At 40.9% G+C, this 15246-nt stretch overlaps 1 protein-coding gene across 34 annotated transcripts in view; it reads left to right on the top strand.

Moving 5' to 3' along the window:
* CALD1 (caldesmon 1) overlaps nucleotides 1-15246 on the top strand; it is a 197281-nt gene that overhangs the window by 154297 nt on the left and 27738 nt on the right. For 21 of the 34 annotated variants that reach the window (XM_084498876.1, XM_084498861.1, XM_084498860.1 and 18 more), the window contains 2 exons: nucleotides 12916-13062; nucleotides 14755-15154. In XM_084498876.1, the coding sequence (XP_084355002.1) occupies nucleotides 12916-13062; nucleotides 14755-15154 (547 nt within the window). The remainder of the gene's footprint in view (nucleotides 1-12915; nucleotides 13063-14754; nucleotides 15155-15246) is intronic. The other 13 variants (XM_084498854.1, XM_084498852.1, XM_084498870.1 and 10 more) reach the window with 1 other exon arrangement.

The raw sequence follows: 15246 nt of genomic DNA, 5'->3' as shown, positions 1-15246 counted from the left end.
GAGGTAGTCCTATATGTGTCACTGTTGGTAGGTCTGGCTTGTGTTCCAGTCAGTCCCATCTATCCCGTGGCACTGAAGAAAATACAGTGAGAGCCACTGTGCACAGAAGCCTTCCCATGCAATGCCTTTGAGAGTTTCTGCATGCCTAAAATCTCTAGGCTGTAGAGCAGGTGTTTTCTCACTCATCCACCTCTTGGGAGCCCTATCTCACCAAGCTGGCTCTTCTTGCACCTGTTGAAGCATGGGAAGCAGAAGGGTTTGGCAGTGAACCCAATGGTAGGATGAGGAGCTGCACCCCATTTTCCATATTTCCAGGCACTGAAATGTATGTCAGTTCACAACCTAGTGCTTCAAAGAAGTGCCAGGCTGTGTTGGGGCATGCTGACCCATGTGTGCAGCCTGAGGCTGTTTTGCAGTGACATGGCCGCAAGTTTCCCCTGGGTAAAGTAGCTTTCCACCCTTCCTTTCCCATTTCCCAACAGGCACAACTCCTTAAAAAATGTAAACTACTGATTTGGAAGTACCTGGTAACTGAAGGCGTTACACAGAGGAGGGGCAGGCCATCACTTGCTCAGAGAGAGCTCAGGGGAGGACGCCTCTTTGTTCTGTATGCCAGCGAAAAACGTCCCAGGATAATCAATTCTGCCGGTGGCTTTCACACGCTTTTGGGTGCAGTGATAGAAGTTGGCATGGCACAGCTGTCAGAGGTGGGCCTGGGAGGAAGGAGTCGGCATACCTGCATCAACTGCCTTTGGAAGCTGCTGGTAAAGCTCCTGGTAACTTCTACAGGATTTGGACTGTGCCTGAAGTAGTGCAGCCAAAGCGAGAATCTTATCTGCTGCGTGGTTTAGGCTGAAACAAGTACATTTATCTATGTCCCTGTTTTTCCATTCCATAAACTACCATTATAGTAATAATAATACCTGGCATGCGGAAGCTTGAAGGGGTTGTGAGGTTTAATTAACATTTGTAAAGCACATTGAGATCTTTTGGTGGAAAGAACTTAGTGAGTGCCAAGTGTTCATAAGTGAGGGGAAAATAGCCATCAGTCTGTGTTCACTCCCAGAATGTAATGGTTTATCCCAGAAGTCTTGGCTTAAACATTTTTGTTTATGTTTAATGATGATTTTTTTCAATTATTCTTTCCTTAAAAATGTCAGCTCAGTCTCTAAGAAGCGCATGCTTATTGGTGATGAAAACTTAAATTCTCTTGTCTCCTCACCTTCACAACTGGGCTCTTTCACCTTCACTCACAGTCTGCTCCATCAGCCGTATCACTCTTTCCATGGCAGCCCTTTGCCATCTTCTCCCTTGGCTGTGCACCTTCTCTTAATTTCCTTCTCCTCTTAGGAAACTTGTCTCCTCTTATCTCCACTTTACTCCTTCACCTTTGCTGTCCTGGACTCAGGTGGCATTTCTTTCAGTAATATAATGAAATGCAGATAAAACAAAATGCATGTTTCACGGCCTCAGAACAATGCTTTTTGGACCAGTGCTTTGATTGTGGGGTGCTGTGGCAAGGAAAATCATAATACAAAGTCATGCCATGTTCTCTGTTGAGGGCACAATCCTTGCTATCTGGAAGTAACCCAGTGCCCACAGGTCCAGGCCAGGCTGGTGCCACTCACCTTCTTCTGCATCCAGGGGCCAGTGGCAGAGTAGCGTGAAGGTCATTGTCTGTTGGACAGGCTGGGACAAGGACTGAAAGCCAGGGTTTGTGTGAAAAAAGTGAAGCAATGAAGGGGCTTCAGAGGATTGCAGGTTGACAGTGGAAGAGCTGCCAGAGACCTAACAGGACCTGATCGATAACTTGCTCTGAATGTGTAGCTGGCAGTGCCACTCAGGTCCCCCTGCTCATGCAGAGTTCCTCTGCTTGGGGCTGTTTCAGCATAAGGCATTTTGCAATAGCTATTATAGACCAGCTCCGCATGTGGAACTGCTGTTCCAGAATAATAATAAAAAAATTCATATCATAATAGTTGCTGTGATTTGGAAACAGGCTATATATCATGGAAAAAGCCCCTTATATTGGCCCAGTATCTCTGTGTTGTAGTTTCTGTGGGTTAGGTGCATTCTTGTGTCATTGGAAGCCTGCAGACCATGGGCATTTTCAGGACAAATGGGTTATTTTCTTTAGTTTCCTTGTTTTTATCTGTGTGTTTCCTGTGAATAACTCATGCTGTAGCTAATTTGTTAGTGAATATTTGAAATGGAAGATGTTTTTGTTGGAGCTTAGGGATATGGTTTAGTGGGGACTACTAGTGTTAGGTCAGAGGTTGGACTCGATGATCTTGAGGTCTCTTCCAACCTAGAAAATTCTGTGAAATTCTGTGACTCTAGAGTTCCATCCATGAATTTTATTTTTTTTTTTTTTTACCCTTTTTGAAGCACCATGGTGACTTGATTCATATTTCTAGGGTGATTGATCAGCCCTCATGAATTCAGTCAGCTTTCTGCACGCTTTCTCCAATATTTTACACTAAATTGTTTGCTAGTTTCTTATGAGTAAATTCTCCTGGAAAAAGGACTGCATGGAGCAATGTAAGGGGAAACAGGCAGATCTAAGGGAAAGCTAATTGAAAAGATAAAGCCAGAATATTTTAGTGTTTATGAGGGTATAGTTGCAATGGCTGCATGTCAAATTTCCAGCTGTTTAAATTGCGCAGTGCTATTATACGACGTCTGCAAATCATTGTGACGTTAGTGTGCTGTTCAAAGTGCCGTACGTGACCTTGCATATCTGTACAGGCCTGTTTTATGGAAGGTTTTTTTTTTTTTTTTACCTTTCATGAAGGTGAAAGACACATCAGGATTAGTTTTCAGAGAGATGCATGGAATGTATCTGCCCCTAATCCTGTTAGCAAATGACAGGATCTGCACTCATAATTCCTCCGCTGTCTCACTGAAAATGTCTCCTAATCACCTTGGCTGTTGACAGTAGGTTTCTTAAACACCTGAGAAAGAGACAGATGCTTGTCCATGTTAAAAGTGAACAGTCATGAATTTCCCTTGAAACCAAATCCGCACCTGTATAGCATCCATGGGTTGTGTGTATGGGGAATTGGTACTAGAAAACTTTGAGACATCTGAGTTTCATTATTTTTTTTTTCCATTCACCATATGTTGTGGCAATGAATGTATTTGTAATGCTGTATCCCCCCTGAAGTGGTTTATTTCAGTTAGTACAAGGCTTTGCAGCCCATTCTGTTTTGATGCATGTTCTTTTCTTGCATTTCAACTGCCTTCCTGTTTGCAGCATTTATTTCAATATTTAGTCTGCTGCAGTATGTTAAGGCTGTGTTCTCTTCTTGCATATTTTGTGTCAGGAAGAGTGGATGAACAAAAAGATTATTCTGTGATTATTTAAACGATTATCTGGTAAAATTATTTTTCCAGGCTCCCTATGTGCAAATATATGCCTTGTACATTGTTTGTGGAGCACTGAGTTTTCTGCGCTTCTGAAAGTTAGAGCAGATATCTTCGGGGACCTGTCTGGCTCTGAGCAATAGTAATTTAGTTACAATCCCCTGGGAAATATAGAGGAGTTTTAATGCTTCGCAGAGCCCAGGCTAATGTTAACTCCCCTACTTTTGATGGATGTTGATGATTTTGAGCAATAAAAATAGCAGTGTCTGACCATTTGTAGTCATTTCAGATTACACAGCATTTAAGGCAAGGCCAAAGGAGTAACCAAGTGATGTGAAGACCAGATAATTGTGCCTCGCTATCCTACAATGTCCATTCTGCCAGTCATGGTGGAATTTGGCTTTCCAGGCCCTGGCACAGCAGTGGCTGGAGAGCTGTGTGAATGGCCCCATGCTGGATGTTCATGTCAGAGCTGCTCACCCAGTCAGTCCTGGTGCCTGGTCATCTCAGAAGATCAAAGACGTGTTTCTACTCAACTTTTGTGTCTTGTTTTGGCAGGATGAAGGGTGAATGTTGGCAGTTGATTGTGTGTAGGTTGTGCATCATGGTGGAGGGTTAGTGTGTGCACAACTGAGGTTGGATGGGATGTTTCTGAATCCCGTGGTTCTCTGTGTTGACTTTTATAGTGTTTGTCCTTTTATGATATTCAACCTGGAGCTGGTACAGGTTAAAACTAAAGAAGCTTCCTGTGTATGAGACCTATCTCTGTGGTCTTGTACTTCTCTTTAAAATGCAGTGCTCTTAAAATGCAGCTACCCTATTAGTCTTTGTGGAGGGAATGAAATGCAAGCGTTGATTTAAGAGGCTCTCAATTTCCTAGTGTGCTGCATTAAACAAGCCTTCAAAGTAGAAAACCAGGGTGAAAAGTAGAGGAACAGATGAAATTGAAAGGCAAGGGACTGCATTTCCAGGTCAGCGATATGTGTATAACTTACAATCATTCAGTTTCTGCTTTCCTGAAATCATAGTTTCTTTCCTGTTTGCTAATTTGGGAGGATGCAGCATACTGGTTTGGAATTCAAAAATAACACCAGAAGTGGCTTTTTTTTAATTAATTTATTTTTTTTTAAGTTTAAACTTTGTTTACTTCACAAAACATTATCTGCTGCAGTTACAGGGATAAGCAATAAGCTAGGCCGCTGTGCAGAGAACAATGAAAGTGAATTCTCCTTCCAGCCTTCCTCCTTGCCTTTGTCTTTGTAGTGAGACCTTGTGAAAATATCCCCTTGTTACTGTTGCTACTGGAGCTACGCTAGGGTGGAGACAGCCAGTACTCTGAGCACCATCCTCTGTAAACTGGATTTTAACTCACCTAGCCAAGGCGGTGCTTACAGACAGGGCTTTCTGGAAGGCATGCTTCATGCCATTGCTACCCTCAGAATTCAACCATTAGGAAGAAACACTAGAATCCTGTAAAAAGCCTGACACGAGAAATGCAGGAGTTGCTATTGCACCCAAATCCCAAGTCTAAGAAACCCAATGGCTCAATTCAACTAGAAGATACTTACATCAGTCTAACAAATAAGCTGAATCTATTGCATTTTAACCCCTCTTTATCCTGTAGCTTACCCCATCGAAGTATATCCTTTGTGTGCAGAATTCCTCCCTGTGCTGTATTTCTTTTCCTTGCCTTCTTTTGGAGATCTCTGATAGATATTACAGATGATACCATGAATTTTGAATGGATTCAAATGATTCTTTGAGGAAACACAGAACTTTCTAGTTTGAGCATGACACATTGGAGGCATCAGTTTGTCTAAAGGTGACATAAGAAAATGTTGGTTTCATTCCTCGAACCTCTTACATATTTTCTGGAAAGACCATAATTCCCAATATATAGGGGATCTTTTTAAAGTTACAAATCTTGATGTCTTTCTTCACTTTTAATTCCTTCTGTCTTGAGTAAACTGCTCAATCACATCAGTTAGGGTTTCTATGCAATGAAATATAAAAGAGGAGGAGTTGGATCTGAACTGTGTATACTTTCAGCAAGCTAGCAATTTTAGGTATAAAAGTGCCTTGAAAGCCTTATTGAGTACTGGGGCCCAAAACCACAAGAAAGAAAATTTATGATTTGGCTTTGTAGCAATTGTGGATTGTATATTCTGGGGTGAGTCCTGTAAGTTCTTTCTTATGCCTCAGCTAAGCAAAATGCCCATTATCCTCAACAGTCAGATGCCTGACATATTACTGGGTAAGGATGTGGCATAAATGATTTTGAATTTTATATGCAATAAAGCACTAGAAACTGGAGGTGGTGGCAGCAAGCAGAAAGCAATTTGCTATAAAGTCGACAAATAGCACACCATCCACAGTGGTATTAACAGCAACTGTGTTTCTCTCTCTCGCTCTCTCTCTCTTTTTTTTTTTAAAAAATCTGAAAAAGTAAACTTGTTTTGTACACTTCTTTGTGTGTTTGTCATCTACCAGGAGATGGTTTTCTGGGTGAGTTCCACTAAACTTCAAGAAAAACAGTAAAAAAGCAATAGCTATCAGCTAAAAGGAGCTTGGCCAATTACTATTTTCTACTCATCTGCTTATTTATTTATTTACTTATATTTCTTTTCATGTGAAAATTCTGAATTAAAACAGATTAAATACACCGGACTGCTTACTGACTGGTCAATGTCAAATCTATCGTGGATGAAGTATAACTGCAAAGTATTACAGACTTCACATATTGAGAGAATTACTTGCTTTTCCCTGGGACATTTCCAGCAAGTGCTTTTATCTAAATATAATATATGTTGGAGGCAAATTTGACATTGTTTCAGTAGCTGAAGGTTTTTACCCTTCATGTTAGCAGCCCTGCATGCAATTTATGCTGAGGTACTCACAGGCGATTTACCAGAGTTATTTGGATGTGGTTGGAGAATCTGCTTGCATTTCATATTATGAAACAGATCATCAGTTTTCAGCCATGAGGAAAAAAAGAAATAGGCGCGTGCATGAGTCATTCTGCCTTTGTGCAGAACCATGTAGTGATATTATAGACTGGCTCAAAGCTACAAGGCTCAGGTTTTAGTGACTGAATCTGAATCCAAAGCAGCAGTCTTATCACAAACAGAAGGCTGCAAGAAATGAGACAGGGCATTGAAAATCCTGGGCTGCTACTGAACCGGAATGCACATTTTTGTCAGAACCCAGTAGTCTGTGAAGCCAGGATCTGTGCTAAAGGCTTCAATGCCATCTTCAGCAACGAAATAAGTTCCCTGGCTACTTTTGTCATGAATTACTTGGTAAAAAACATGTATTTTTCTCATCAATATGGAGTCATTTTCACTGGTTGTTTTTGGCTTGCATATCACTTTTTATGCTTTTTTCTTCCATGGGGGTTGCTTTCTAGTTATTTTTTTTAAGAATCAGACTGTTAAAGGGAGCAGTGCACCTACTCTTTCCTTACCTGTGAGCAAAACTAAGTGTCAAATACATCAAGATGAGAGAAACTGTAAAGAAGAGTATATGGAAATTGGACCTTTCAGAAGACCATTTCTTTCCCATATTTAGCTCTTTTGTCATGCAAACAAAATAACAATCTCACAGTCAGCTCCCTAACCAACATAAATGATCTGAAGATTTTGCACAGATTAAGAAAAATTGTATTTGTTGTTCTGTGTTCTAGGTATTTTAGATCAGGGTTTAAAGTAAGAGAAGGGAGGCTTCTAAAGGTATGATAGGAAATTAAGGATGCCAGATTCAGCAGAAAGAACATCCTTCTCATTACCTACAGAACAGGTGGTTACCCAGCAGAAAATAGTAATAATAATGATAATCCTTTGGAGCTATGAAAAATAAGAAAGGATAATAGAACACCTTAGTATGAAAATGATGTAAATGAGAAGGGACTACACTGAAAGGTGTGCCAATCTGCTTTTCACAAAGAACCATGTGGCTATTTTCTCTGGATAATTTGCCAAGTCAGTAGTATTGGCTGTGTAGTTCTGGAGAATGTGTGGGTGAAAAGAGTAAAATTATTTGTGAGACAGAGATGAATTGTGAACTGAATGAGAAGTCACATACTTTCTGTAAATGGAAGACAGTCCAGTCCAGCAGGAGCCACAGTATCATCTAGTCTGATTTTCCATACGTAACAGAAAATGGAAATTTACCAAGCTGTGCCTGTAATGAGCCCAAGAATTGGTATTTTACTGTAGTATAATGTCCAAAAAGGCATTCATTTTAAGATGGATATTCCATCATTTCTTGTATATTTAATCAACTTCACTGTTAAAAACATATGCTTCATTTCCAGTTTTAATTTGTCTGGGTTTAATTTCCAGCCATTGCTTAATTTTATCCATTTGTCTCTTCTACATTCAATGTGAAAAAATTGTGCATGTCAAATCAAGAAATATGTGAAAAATATGGGTGTTAATAACAGCGTTCATGCACAGCATTGGACTGAGAACTGTGGTGGCATGTCTGCATGTCTCCATCATAATCCCCTGTTTTCACTCACTACATCTTTTTGAAACATGAGCATTTTGGACTGAAATTCTGCTTGTTCCATCATAAAAATGAATCTTCTTGAGCAGGTCTGAGTAGAATACTGGCAGCTGTCCTTGAATTATGGAGGAATGATTAGAAGAAATAGTTTTCTCCACAGTTCTGCCCCCCCCTCCTTCTCTCCATGCACCACATTTTTAGATGCGACTTGAATGAAATACAGCTGACATTTGACATGCTAAGCTTGACAGAGATGTAATGCTCTGAAAGCATATGCATTTGTTGTATTTTGGAGGTGAAGATTGATCACTTGTTTATTTTCACATTTTGAAGTGTGCCTATCGTAACACAAATTAAGCAAACAATAAAAAAAAAATAAAAACATGCAATCATAAATAAAACTTGACCAAATATTGATTGTGACTCAACGAGCACTCTCCAGTGGGTTTTATAATGGAGCCCATCCTTTCCCTCTCACCCCACCCATCCTTTTAGGAATAGAATGAGTAAACATATAGGGTTTCTAATAGTGCAGAAGGCAAACAAATGCAGCTTGTATAGACTGTGTCTGGCAGTGAAATTTGTCATCAAGGACATTTTACTGATGTACTCCCTCTGCCATCAACTAGGAGATATACAAGTATAAAGATGTCACTTCAGCTTCTTTGGTGTTAGGTAATGAAGGGTGAAGTTCTTAGAAACAGGTCAGTTTGGGCTGGACAACAGAGAAAATTTATCTGTAGTATATGTACAGTGGAACCTATAAAGGCTTCCAAGTAACAAAGGTATGTAGGAAAGAGCTTGCTGAATAGGTACAGTTGCCCCTAACTAAGGGATGTGTTGGCAGCCAGTTCTGTGAATGCAAGGTGTTTTTTGCACATGGAAGAGAGAGGACAGTAGTTTGAGATCCAACTTAAATTATTTTTTATTATTATTTTTTTCACACCATTATGAAAAATGAAAAAGATTCATCAGATTTAGCTTATGACTAATTGAGGGCAGGGTAGTGTTACAATGCCTTAAGTTTTTCTTCTGTCAGTAAACACATTGCTTAGAACAGGGACCAGATCTTCCCCTATCTTTATAAAATGCCTACTATAGCAAGCTTTTGGGCTCGATCAGGAAATTTCAATGCTGTCATAATTCAGACAATAACAATAATGTAGTACTACTGGCAAGGAATTCTAAAACCAAAGTGCTTCAGATAACGTTTGAGCTGAACTGCGGTTTCAAGTGGAAACCAGATGAATATGGATTGTACAAAATGGTTTAAGCCCCGTAATCATCCTAGCTATTACCAAGTTTCTCACTAGGTTATATCTTTATCTAAATTCAGTGCTTGACATAAAATTCGGAGTGTCCGAATCTCTCTGAGCAACATCTGAGGCAGATGGCCTCATTGCATACTCTTCTAATCCAGCAAAATTACTTGCTGCTGTAGGCTGTAGGGTCCCCACATTCAGTTTGAGGGTAATGTTTTGGACTTACTGAAATACTCAGAACATTTGCTGTTGACTTCAACATGTTTGCAATTTTCTTGCCCCCTCAACAGGGCAGAATGTCTGCAGTTATCCTTACCTAACGGTGGGAAATGTTGCACATAGATGTGTTGCTCAGTCTCCTGCACCTGAGTTGTGCTGCATGTGAAGTACAATAGACTTGGCACTACTGCTTTACCAGACTGGCTTATCAATAATGCCTGCAGGTTACACTGCCTCTTCTCATGTCAGAAACATAGAGGGGTAACAGAAGATGCAGCCAACGCTGCTATTTTTTGTTTTCCATTTAATTGCCATTTAAATCAATTTATCTTTGGTAACAAGGTGTAGTCATCTTCATCTGAATATTTAATAAGAGGTGTCATATATCAGAAGGCTCTTTCAGCCTCTTTGAGATCATACTGTGCTCTCATTGCCTGGGATAGCTGGAACAGCTCACTGTAGAGAGAAGCTTGCCTGCAAAGGCTTTGAACAGTTATGCAGAAGGTGACAAATGGAAGCAAGGTTAGTTTAATTTAGTTGTGGGGTGTGCATGCATGCCGGGCAGCAAGGCTATTCTTCAAAGGTGGAGGAGAAGCACCGCAAGCCAGCATGGATTTCCATTTGTCTGATGCATAGTGCTGAAGTGTCATTTTTGTAGTTTCTTGTTTATTCTTGCTCTAAAGAATGCCAAAAGATGTAGACAGGTGGAAGAAGAACTCCCATATTGATTTTGCATATGATGTGAATTTAGTGAGAGCAATAACAGTTAGGAGAGGGAGCCTCAGTCTTATTTTGATCTAGAATGTATAGTGGAGGGTACATGAATTTGCATGCCTACCTGTGTCTTGTTTTACTTTCTGTGTGAAATTAGCTTGACACCCCAAGCTGCAGAGGAGGAGAATGCTGCTTAGATAATTAAGGAAAAGAGAGCGATGTTCCAGCTGAGTTAGGATGAATGACCTCAGAACATCATCAGAAGAGTGCGTTTTTCATGAGCAGAAATGGCAGTTGTCTAACTTGCACCATCTTTCCTGTGACTGACTTTCTCATGCAAAGTCTGTGGCAGTTAAGGTGACTATGCTTGAATCTCTTCATAAATGCTCATGTTATCACTTTGCTCACAGCATGCTCAGTAGCCTCTTAATTAACATACCCAACCTCAGCCTGCACTTTCAGCTCCTTTTACTGTCAGTCTGTGGTGGCTCCTCAGGTCCACTCTAGCAAAGCTTGCATTTCTGAGGCAAGCAAAACAGCCCAGAGATGTACAGTGTGGGAAGTGGTTTTGACATAATTTTAGAGAAAGTATGATACAGATCTATAAAACCTTGCTACTAGTTGTTGATACCACTGTTTCCAGGTTATTGAAGATGCTTCATGCATTGATGCTGGTGAACAGAATTGACTGCTTAAGGTCATCCTCATGGGTGGAGTTTATATCTGGCATACTTGCTTGCTGTAGGGAAATACTGTGATATGCCATGAGGCAGCGTATGTACTTAAAAGGATATTCAGAGGGATTGCCAGCTTTCTTAACAGATGATCTATGTGATGTGTCCAAAGACAGGAAATACATATCTGCTTTCATTTGACTTATTTAATGGGTACCATTTGGTGGGAGTTTTTTGCTTAGAGTGTCTTTTCTTTCCTTTTTTAGCTTTCTGAGGAACTGGTGGTTTCAAAAAGGCATTTTAAAGAGGCATTTAAAAGCGGTTGTTCTCCTTGCTGTCTAGGAGGGTTCTGTGTGGGAGAAGAGAGTAGGATAAACTACTTCGTCCTGTTGTGGTCTTACTGCAAAGACAGCACCTGAGCTATACACACTGGGAATTGATTCAGCTATGGCCATTATCCAGCTGCCACAAGCTAGGAGCAAAAGTCCTATGCCCTTATATTTGCAGTTCAGAGCTAAAAAGATGATAGGCTTCTTGTAGCCAGAACGTGTTGCTAACGAATGGTCCTTCTGTGGTCACTTTGCCAATGCAGCTTTATTCCAGAATCTCTTTCCTCTGAAAATTAAAGACCTCATTGGTTTATTCTTATATTGTATGTTCGTTCTGTTCTAGACCTTAATGAAATGTTGACCCCCCCCCTTTAAATTGCTTACAAATGACAGAAAGCATTTTTCCTTGCCTTCCCAGCTTCATCTCTTAATTCTTCTCCTCCCTTTCTTCCCATTCCCACTACTGTGATCCTTCATAGGCATGCTGCTCATGGTTTTCACCTTCTTTAAGAGGAGCTCTTTTGTACAGAGAAGTTACAACCTTTTGAAGTGCAGCATCAAATTAACAAATGAAATCCTCCAGTGTGCTATGGCCAAGAAAAAATGCACAGAATGAAGATGCTGTTCAAGGGGCAAGTGGCTTGGCCATGCTGAGGTTTTAACTTTCATTTTTAATGTTTAAAGCAAAAATAGATCAATTGAATCTCTGCTGAATTTATACTTCTCTCAGCAAAGGAAAAGTGGTACCAGAACAAGGCAATTGGAAAGGCTTGGACCTAAAGAGTCTGAATCATGACTAAATCAAAATGTTTTCATTTACTTTTAATGTTAAAGTATTCTTTGAATCACAGGCTTTAGCTGTGCTTGTTTTGACTCTGTGCAGAGCTATTTTTTTCTGTATGTGCATTGCTGTACAGCTAGCTTAAACGGATGACTACAAAAGAAAGGGCGATTTTTTAACCATCACTTATCTCAGACCACTGCTGGCAGCAAAGTGAATGAATGCCCTGATTGGGTTTGGCACTTTAGCTTCCTATTTCTCTTCTCTTATACAGAAAGATAACAGGAATGCAGGCCTTTTGCTCTATCTCATGCAGTAATAATGCACCTCAGCAAAGATTTGAATGGGCTGCAGGATTATTAGGATTGTAATGTCTTGCTTTCTTTTTCAAGTAGGATGAAACTAATTGTAATCATCTGTTGGGTTAGATGAACACAATGGGTTCTCAGCTGTAGGCTTTCATCACAGTGGAGATCTTGTATGATTTGGCCTGGCAGGGCTCTGGGATCACAAAAGTTTTGTAGGTGTCAGATGTTTGGCACTCAGAACCAAGCACTGAGAGCCGTCGTCATACTTGCGTTTCCCCACTTTCCAGTCTTTCGGATCTAGAGTGCTGTCAACATTTAAAGCGAGTTATATTTAGAGGGGGCTAATGAAAAGCTGCTTAGCTAAGTCCAATTTCAGTTATGTGGGCTTGAGCAGTAGTCTGGTCAAGCGTTGTTTTGTGCATTCTGGCAGGATCCTAATGCAGTCCAGCAGGATGTCCACTTAGCTACTGAGCTGGGGTTTTATGGTCTTGGTATTTTCTAGGAGCAAACTGACAATGTAGTGTGGCTGCTACCTTCACTACTACCATTTTGTCATTTTCATTTTTGGAAAAGAAAACAGGACCAAATTTTGAAATGATGCATCTCAACTTGACAGCTTATTTTCTAAACACTGCATGGAGCAGCCACTGCGGTCCTGCTTACTGTGCTGTGGTCAGCTGCTTTTTCTCATTTTCAGTTATACTGTCCTCCATGCGACAGCCTCTTCATTTCTCTCTTCTTAATGCTCTGTGGCAGGCTGTCCTACCAGAGAAATGATGATGATGATGAAGAAGCTGCCAGAGAACGTCGCCGACGGGCTCGACAGGAGAGGCTGCGGCAAAAGGAAGAAGGAGATCTGTCAGGGGATGTAACAGAGAAAACAGAAGTTAATGCTCAGAACAGGTAAATGTTTGATGTGTACTGATGAGTCAGCTGTACTTTTTGTTTGGACGAGGGACGTGTTTTGAAAGGGTCAGCCATGCTACTTCAATTTTAAGCACCAGGTTTGGCCATCTTTGCTTTGAGAAGGCCCTAACGCCGTGAGGAGTGCCACTGGCTGTGTCAACACAGTGGGGAGGGAGCATCACTGAGGCTAGGTTTGAGGCCATACTCATCACCCATTCGCAGAGTGTCTTCAGGCTGTCTATGGGGTAACACAGTCACAGCTTAGTGACGGAAACCCCTCCAGTGCATCCTGCTGCCCCACAGACCTCCTCATCGTACTTCTTTTGTCTTAACACTAGATGGACAGACAAGAAAGTGTATGGTCCTGCTTATAGGGGCCATGCTCTCACTGGCAAAAAGGCATATGGTAGACACCTAGGCCTTAAGCTGTGACAGAAATATGCCTGTGAGATTCTGTGTGTAAGCACTAAACACCAGCCCTCATCTGGCACTGCAGCTGTAAACAACAGAAAAGCTGGTGGGGTGAGGCATCACTTCTTACAAGCTGAGAGGGCAGTGCTGGCCTTCCACTCTGTCCATTTTCACCTATTCACATCTATTTTTGCATATTCACATATTCATATTTAATGTTTTCAAATAATCCATTTTCTGTTCAGTTTCACATAATCACAAATAACATATCCAGATTTCCAGTAGCCATCACGCAGTTGACAGAAGAGACCAGAAATATAATTTGTGACAGCAAACTAACAGATACTGAGCTCAAGTAGCATTCTATTAAATACAAGGAAAATTTATATAGATAAGTAAATGGCAACATTTCTGATTGCAGGTTAAATCTCTTTCTAGTATAAAGCAAACAAACAAGCAAAAATACAGTGAGAAAGAGGGAGCAAAACTGCATGTAGTAAAATTAAGCATCTGAATTTTAGAGGAGTCAAAAAACCTCCAGAGGCTGAGAGTGAGATCCAGTTCTGATACCTATAGGTGTTGAACAGCATGTCTTAAATTAGGAGCTATGCTCACTCAATTTTCTATCAGATTCATGTGTCTGTGTAGGCAATCACAACCATGCTGCACCCTAAATTGCCAGGTTATCCCCTTATGGACTGTGTTTGCGGATTTTGTAGCCAAACAGGGGTAGCCACCTTCTTGTTGCTAGAGAAGGTCACTGAAGTCAGAAGGTATAACTTACTTGTGTAGCATCTTAAAAATTTGTCTCTGGGCATAAGACAAGGAATTCTCAAGTATGCCCTCAGCCAAGCTGAAGAGGGCCTTAAAACTAGCTGAGGTCTTTCGAGTATTCTGCTGCAAGGTGCAGAGTGGGAGGATGATTTTTTTCAGAGCTGTTTGTATTTCTGCTGTTCCAAGCATCAGGGCCCAGTCTAGTGCCTACTGAGGTCAGTAAAACTCCTGGGGACTTCAGCGGCTGTTGGAGCTTGCCTGGAAGGGAACCTCTCCAGGCTCTGACATTGTGAAACACTGCATTCCTATACATGTAGAAATGCCAAAATTAATCCCCGGAACCATTTGGCTAAATTTTGAATTATGAAACCTGTTGTGTTTTCAAACCATGGAATGATGTTACAGCAAGCTTTTTTGTTTTTATGTATTTATTTATTTTTAAGAAACAGCTAAGCGTACATTGTTAGAAAGCTTTTTTAATGAGAAGTTGTCACTTTCATGTAGTGTGGCAGAAGATGAAACCAAACGTACAACCACAAGGGGAACAGATGACGAAGCTGCATTGTTGGAGAGACTGGCAAGACGTGAGGAGAGACGCCAAAAACGTCTACAAGAAGCCCTGGAACGTCAAAAGGAATTTGACCCAACGATCACAGATGGGAGCTTGTCAGTGCCCAGCAGGAGAGAAGTAAACAATGTGGAAGAAAATGAGACCACAGGGAAAGAGGAAAAGGTTGAAACGCGCCGAGGACGCTATGAGACTGAGGAAACAGAAACGGTTACCAAGTCATACCAGAGGAACAACTGGAGGCAAGATGGGGAAGAAGATGAAAAAAAAGAAGAAAAAGACAAGGAGGAGGCACAGGAGGACAAACCAAAGGAGGTACCCATAGAGGAAAATCAGGTAGATGTGGCAAAATCCACAGATAAAGAAGAGGTAGTAGAAACAAAAACTCTAGCTGTAAATGCAGAAGAACACAAAGCAGAAAATGATAT

The sequence above is a fragment of the Aythya ferina genome (genome assembly GCF_964211825.1).
Source record: "Aythya ferina genome assembly, chromosome: 1".
NCBI lineage: Eukaryota > Metazoa > Chordata > Aves > Anseriformes > Anatidae > Aythya > Aythya ferina.
Note: the sequence above shows the minus strand (reverse complement) of the source record. Positions and strands in the feature narration are given on the sequence as shown.